Source organism: Crocodylus porosus, unplaced genomic scaffold, assembly GCF_001723895.1.
Source record: "Crocodylus porosus isolate Cpor-Errol unplaced genomic scaffold, CroPor_comp1, whole genome shotgun sequence".
Taxonomy (NCBI): Eukaryota; Metazoa; Chordata; order Crocodylia; family Crocodylidae; genus Crocodylus; species Crocodylus porosus.
The window spans coordinates 37,890,891-37,898,083 of record NW_017728909.1 but is presented as its reverse complement, the minus strand read 5'-3'; the positions used below and the strand labels follow the sequence as shown (position 1 = coordinate 37,898,083).

Below are 7,193 nucleotides of genomic sequence, written 5' to 3'. Positions count from 1 at the left end.
GAGGGGAAAGGGAAGGGAGGGGTGGGGAGCGCCACAACCGCTCTGATCGGCTCCTTCGGAACCCGGCGGACACGCGAGGGGCGGGGCTGAAGCGGCCTATTGTGACGTCGCGGGGCGGGGCCGCCGCGCTCTATAAAGCAGGGGAGCCGGCGCGGGCGCTTCGCACAGTGCGGTGCGGAGGGGCGCGGGCCGGAGCAACTGGCTATGGAGCTGTTGAGGACTATCGCGTACCAGCCGGGCGGCGGCGGCAGCAGCAGCAGCGCCAGCACCAAGATGTGCGAGCAGGCGCTGAGCAGAGCCTGCAGCGGGGAGTCCCGCAGGAAGAAGCCGGAGGAGCAGCAGCAGCATCACCACTCGCACGCCGCTGCCGAGGTCTCGCGGATTATTACTGACCCCACGACTGGCAAGCGCTACTGCCGCGGCAAGGTGCTCGGGAAGGTAAATGGCCGGAGCGCGGCCTGGAGCCGCCTGCACGCGGAGCTGGCCCCGGGCTCGGATCCGCGGGGCTGGCGGGAAGGGGCTTCCTGCCTCTTCCCCCCCCCACCACGCACCTCCCTCTCTTCTCGCTTCTGGCAGTGGGCAAGAGCCGGTGCCAGGGCTGTGGCTTGCAGACCTGGCGAGGGGCTGCCTCCCTTCTCCAACGTGCCAAGGGGCGTCTGTGCCCTGCCACTGCCTGGGATCGCTTTGCTTCGAGCCAGGGATGCGTGGGGCACACGAAGCCAAGCTGGCTCTCTGCACCACGCGGGGCCCTAGCCTGCCCTCTTCCCTCCTCCTCTGCAGGCAGTTAAAGATCCCAGGTCAGAGTGGTGGGATTTGGGAGTGTTACACACCTCCCCCACCTCATCTGATACCAGAAGAAGTTACACCTGCCTTTAAATCCTCCTGACTAACAGATGATTTGCCTAGTGACTAAACCTGGGACTTCTTTCATGCCTGACATAATTGCCTTTTTTTTCTTTGCATGTCTCTGCAGGGTGGATTTGCCAAGTGTTATGAGATGACTGATCTGACAACAAACAAAGTCTATGCTGCAAAAATCATTCCCCACAGTCGCGTAGCTAAACCTCATCAAAGGGAAAAGGTGCGTGTGTGCATGAGTGACTGTTGCTTAAAAAAATCTCTTTGTGTGTTGGATTGCCCATCCCTGTTCCTGAAACGTTTTACGTGCTTTGGCGCTGTCTCCTCAGAGAGCAGCGAAGGTAACAACCTTCATTCTTTATCCCTTCAGATTGACAAAGAGATTGAGCTGCACAGAATGCTTAATCATAGACATGTTGTACAGTTTTACCACTACTTTGAAGACAAAGAAAATATATACATTCTTCTGGAGTACTGCAGCAGAAGGGTGAGCATCAGCTGGGAGAAATCCATTATTCACTTACCTGGAATCTGCAGCTAATGTAAATGTGTAATATAAGAAAGGTATATTTCATACCTTCTTTATTAGGTCGTCATTTTTCTGTATGTTGGCTTTGCTTTCTTTCAAGGTAAAACTTACTCAAGGCCTCTTAACTAACCTTTTTTGTGCCTTTTTTCTAGTCGATGGCTCATATCCTGAAAGCAAGGAAGGTATTGACCGAACCAGAAGTACGATACTACCTCAGGCAGATAGTGTCAGGGCTAAAGTATCTTCATGAACAGGAAATCCTGCACAGAGACCTTAAACTAGGTAAGTCGCTCCTTGCACTGATTTTAAAAAATGGACTACTTCAGCACAAATTTATATTATACTATTAGACATTTGCACACTGATGGTTTAATTGATAGAATCGGGTCCGATCTCTTGCAATGGAAACTTGGAACGCTTGTTATGACACTAAGTATTCATTAAAAAAAAAAAAAAAAAAGCTTGGCTACCTGCTGGCTTTGTTTGAAAGTATGACTCAGCACTCGCAGCTAATGCATTCCTATGTTGCAACAAAGATTCTCACCAGCTCTTCTTTTAATTTTATTGTAGGTAACTTCTTCATTAATGAAACTATGGAATTGAAATTGGGTGACTTTGGCTTGGCAGCAAGGCTGGAACCTCTGGAACACAGGAGGAGGTAGGAGTCCCAAGAACGTAGGGGCTAGCATAAACTCAACGCTATTTATAAATGAGAATTATAAGCAAAAAGAAACACCCGTGATCCGTGGGTCAGAATTTTCCTTCATGTAATAGCGCACTGTTGCATAGTTTTGCTTTTTTTTCCCTTTCAACTGGTGAGCTCTAGAGGGGAGGATTTATGACTAATGTTGCAGATATGAACTTAGCATGGCCTTTCTTGCATATTGAAAGACTCTGAATATTAATATTACAGTTGCTTGGTAATATTTTTACCAGGGGCTTCTAATGTTCCTGCCCAAATCTTGATTGAGCATAAATTTGACTTTTAGAAAATACGTTTTTGTATTTCAACCCAGAAGAGAAATATTAACTCTTCCATTGCTTTGCCTTTCAGAACCATCTGTGGCACACCAAATTACCTTTCTCCAGAAGTCCTTAACAAACAAGGGCATGGCTGTGAATCTGACATATGGGCCTTGGGCTGTGTAATGTAAGTAGCTTTGATCCTTTGAAACGCATTGTAACCCTTCTTCCTGTCCCTGCCCCTTCAACCATTTCCCAGTGGCTTCAGTTATTGAAGTACTGAGAATTTCTTTCTTCTTGCCTAAATAGGTATACCATGCTACTGGGAAGACCCCCATTTGAAACTACAAACCTTAAAGAAACCTACAGATGTATAAGGGAAGCAAGATACACTCTGCCATCATCTCTACTGGCCCCTGCAAAGCACTTGATAGCTAGCATGTTGTCAAAAAATCCTGAAGACAGACCTACCTTAGATGACATAATTCGACATGACTTTTTTGTACAGGTTTGTATCATACACTTTTTTTGGCTCAAAAGCATTCTCTCTGACTTAAATGTACTCCTACAGTCTGAGCCTTGGTTTTTACATTTCATTTCTGCAGGGCTTTACACCAGAGAGACTTTCTGCTAGCTGTTGTCACACTGTTCCTGATTTTCATCTGTCAAGTCCAGCTAAGAATTTCTTCAAAAAAGCAGCTGCTGCTCTTTTTGGTGGTAAAAAGGAAAAAGCCAGATACTTTGATACACACAGTAAGTATATAACTGCATTTGTATTTATCAGTACATGAAAGCAAATGTCATGGCAGTGATGGAGGCCTTGCATCCCCCAAGAAGTATGGGAAACTGCTTTCCTGTGTCCATGAAGGGATTAGTTTGACCTGTTTATCACCTAGGTGTAGACAGGTATATAGGCTGTAGGCTGCAGCCTACAGCCTTAATGAGAACATATTTGATGACATAGTGGCAGGTTTTTATTTAGGACTTTTAATAATCTAGTGTTCCTGTCTACACCCACTACTGTTGATGATCATTGGGTATAATGGCATGTCTACTTTGTGAGAGTCTGGGTATATTCCAGGTGGGGAGAAAATGCTGTAGGAAGGAGAGACAAGAACAACTTGTACATCATAAATTCAACCCTTGTTTTCAGGTTTAGGGTATTTATAGTGTGCAATATACTGCAAAGCGTACTTATATGCATTGTTAAATACTTTAGCTGTTTTCTAATCACAGATAAACTACCTAAAGAAGATGAAGAAATCTACAAGCTTAGACATGATTTGAAAAAGACGTCAATAACCCAGCAGCCCCTGAAACACAGAATAGATGAGGTACGTTCAAATTTATTTCAGTTCATTGGGGTGGGATGATAAATGGCTGTCTCAGAAAATATTATATTATTTACCTTATAACCAACATCAGATGATTAATAGTTATATTGTAAGAGAGTTTAAACATATCTTACCTCTCTTCTGTATGGTAACCTTAGAGGAGTATAGAATATCTGCTCCGCATCTCAGAATTATAATAGACTTCATTATCATTTATGTACCATCACACACACTTAAGGAATGTCACAAGATACTTCTTTCCAAACTATTTAATTTAAGAATAAAATATATAAATTCTGTGACAATTATAAACTTTGGAGACTCTAGTGTTCCCATTCACAACTCAGATTTGTTAAATAAAAATGGCTTTTTATCCCAGTTAAGCAAGCAAATTTCATAAAGAATGAAAACACAATGCTACTAAACTCTCAGTAAACTGATGCTGATAGTGTCCTCATCCCAGTTCAAGAAAACACATTGTAGACTACTTTACTACCTTTTAATGGTGGCTGTCTGATGCTGAACATTCTAGGGAGGTCTAATATGAGCTATGCAGAAAAAACTTTGACTTGTGCATTTAAGTATCAACATAAATACATTTCCTATTTTAGGAAAACCAGGCTCCTAACACGACAGTAGCCAAACCTGGAATGCTTGCAGAAACCAAACAGACCAGAGACTCCATTCGAATGATAGTGAGAGGAACTCTGGGAAGCTGCAGCAGTAGCAGCGAATGTGAGTAGAGAACAGAATTCAACACTAATTTTTTGCCAAAATTGATGTAAAACAGATATAGGGATCAAATAAGTGATTTTCCACCTTAAAACAAGTATCCTTTTTGTTCTGAAAATAATTGTTGTTTAGAGTTCCTTGTTTTGGAAATTGCTTAAACCTGACAGGGTTGGCAAGGCTCAGATCCTTCTTGGGTGTAGATTGGGCATTTGAAGACAAACTGATAACTGCGTGATGTTGTCTACATACTGAAATCCTGTTTTGTTTGCATTTTCCAGGCCTGGAAGACAGCACGATGGGAAGTGTTGCTGATACAGTTGCAAGGGTACTGCGAGGCTGCCTCGAGAACATGCCAGAAGCAGATGGCATTCCCAAGGAACAGCTGACAGCATCCTTCCAATGGGTTACAAAATGGGTGGACTACTCTAACAAATATGGCTTTGGCTATCAGCTGTCAGATCACACTGTTGGTGTTCTTTTCAACAATGGAGCACACATGAGCCTTCTACCAGACAAAAAGTAAATGCTTCAGTTATTAGAAACAGATTTATTTTTCTGGCTACCAAAAATGTTACTCCTGAGCTTACATCTGACTAATATTTGTGGGTTTTTCTTTCTTTCAGGACAGTCCATTACTATGCTGAGTTAGGCCAGTGCTCTGTGTTTCCAGCTACAGATGCTCCTGAACAATTCATCAGCCAAGTAACTGTTCTGAAATACTTCTCTCATTACATGGAGGAGAACCTCATGGATGTAAGTCTGTGGCTCTTCAGCACCTGAATTGTAGACAGTGGAACTTGCACAAAGCATAAGCTGACAACGATGGCTCTTCTCTCTTTCTAGGGAGGGGATCTGCCTAGCCTAACTGATGTTCGCAGGCCCAGGCTTTACCTCTTACAGTGGCTAAAATCTGATAAAGCCTTAATGATGCTCTTCAATGATGGCACATTTCAGGTGAGTTCTTGTAGAACAGAGCTCAATATATGTGCGTGTAACAACAAATGCTTGCACATCTGAGCTGGTGACTTTCCATTTCATGCTAAGCCTCAGTGTTGCTAGAGGAAAAAGTATAATCAGGAGTTTTTTGTATTTTTTTTTTTTTTTCCTGCAGGTGAACTTTTACCATGATCACACAAAAATAATCATCTGCAATCAAAATGAGGAGTACCTCCTTACCTACATCAATGAAGACAGGATTTCAACGACGTTTCGTCTGACAACTCTTCTCATGTCTGGATGTTCTTTGGAACTGAAAAACAGAATGGAATATGCACTGAATATGCTGCTGCAAAGGTGCAACTAAAGGGGACTGACTTTCTTAAACCAAAAGGACATTTTTCACTGTGAAATCTGCAGTGGAGGCAGTGGAGCGATTTGGTATGTTGATGATGGATGAGCGGTGGTACGAAAACTAGACTTTCGTGGTGTGCTGGGCTGGGACCAGACAGAGGCCTTGAACCTACTGGTGGACCTAAATAGGTGTGACAAGGAGTTCTTTGGACTGTAGCTTTTGTGTCATGCACGTTTAAAGATTTTTTTGTCTTAAACTCAGCAGTGTGTGACTTTTGGCTCCATAATGAGCAGTTTGGATGGAGGACTTAAACTGTGAATACATTTTTGGAAGGGGCAAGTAGGGAGAGCTCCCTGTTGTGGAACAGCTGTAACAAGCAGCTTTTAGCTGCTTAACTGTGAACTACGGCCATAATCTTTTTTTCTTTTTTTTTTTATTTTATTTTATTTTTTTTCAAGAACTACCCACATTTGTGGCTGGCAAAGTGCATTCCTTGTTAATATTTTTTTTTATTTATTACAGCCCAAAATGAAGTATTTATTACACACACATTTTTGGACGTTAATATTTTAAATATAAATTTGTTGACAATAAAGAAAGTGGAAAAATGAAGCAGTAGTCTCCACTCATTTCTCCTTAGTATGCTATTTTATAACGCAAACCAGATCATCTTATTGATTCTTGCTTGCTTCACTTGATCTGAGATTGCATGCCATCAAACCTTTATCACTGTGTTTAAATTGAAACTAATCACGTGACCTGATCTGTCAAAAAGCAAACTTTTTTTCAGTTAGAAGCTAGATGAGTGAAGCCATAGGGTAATTCTGTAAATCCTGTCTTAACATCTTTCTACACATTAATACTATAATTAAAATCAAAAGTGAGTTTGAATTTCAAGGGGCATCGCATCAGGATCCTTAACTGTTTCCTTAAAATAAGTTCTCAGTTCTGGATATTGGGTACAATTTTAATAACAGTTCACAATGAATGACAGCCTTTGAGATCAGGTGAAGAGAGGCTTAAATTATTCCTGGGGAACTTGTGACAAATTAAAACAACTTTAACTTTTCCGGTTGCTTCTTTTTTTTGCCCTTGCCCGGGCTTTTTTTCCCTTTTTTTTTTGGGTTGGGGGGGGGGGGTATCCCATTAGTTCAAATACCCCTCTTGCATGTCAAACAAACAAGCTGGGAAAACCCTGCTTCCTTATTATGAAATTTAGTGACCAAGTTCCTGATGGAAAAACTAACAAACCAGTCTTCCTTACCAAGAAATGTTCTATATTTGCCAAATACGAAGTGTAGTGGCTGGGGGAATAGGGAAGAAGAGGGAAGGAACTGAATTTTGACCTATCTTCTTTTAAATTGGAGATGGAAAGGGTGTCAGGGCCAAGGGGCATGGTATCAAACTGTATATGTTCTAGGAGCTGTTTGAAGTTCTAAAACTCAGCTCTCCCTCTCCCCCTCCCCGCTTTTTTCTTTTTTGCATC

General features: G+C 42.3%; 1 protein-coding gene across 1 annotated transcript; it reads left to right on the top strand.

Moving 5' to 3' along the window:
- The first annotated feature begins 179 nt into the window (after window positions 1–179).
- PLK2 (polo like kinase 2) lies at window positions 180–6,319 on the top strand. Its single transcript, XM_019532102.1, has 14 exons — window positions 180–438; window positions 974–1,081; window positions 1,229–1,345; window positions 1,540–1,669; window positions 1,958–2,045; window positions 2,442–2,537; window positions 2,660–2,858; window positions 2,956–3,103; window positions 3,587–3,684; window positions 4,296–4,419; window positions 4,695–4,935; window positions 5,040–5,169; window positions 5,260–5,370; window positions 5,528–6,319. Exons 1-14 carry the CDS (start codon window positions 205–207, stop codon window positions 5,717–5,719), a joined length of 2,016 nt encoding a protein of 671 aa, XP_019387647.1. The 5' UTR covers window positions 180–204; the 3' UTR covers window positions 5,720–6,319.
- The last annotated feature ends 874 nt before the right edge of the window (window positions 6,320–7,193 follow it).

Excerpts from the sequence above, each read along its gene's own strand:
- PLK2 (XM_019532102.1), top strand. The coding sequence starts at position 205 with ATGGAGCTGTTGAGGACTATCGCGTACCAGCCGGGCGGCGGCGGCAGC. Across the intron at positions 5,170-5,259 it reads TGGAGGAGAACCTCATGGAT|GGAGGGGATCTGCCTAGCCT; the intron begins GTAAGTCTGTGG and ends CTCTCTTTCTAG. Across the intron at positions 5,371-5,527 it reads TCAATGATGGCACATTTCAG|GTGAACTTTTACCATGATCA; the intron begins GTGAGTTCTTGT and ends TTTTTCCTGCAG.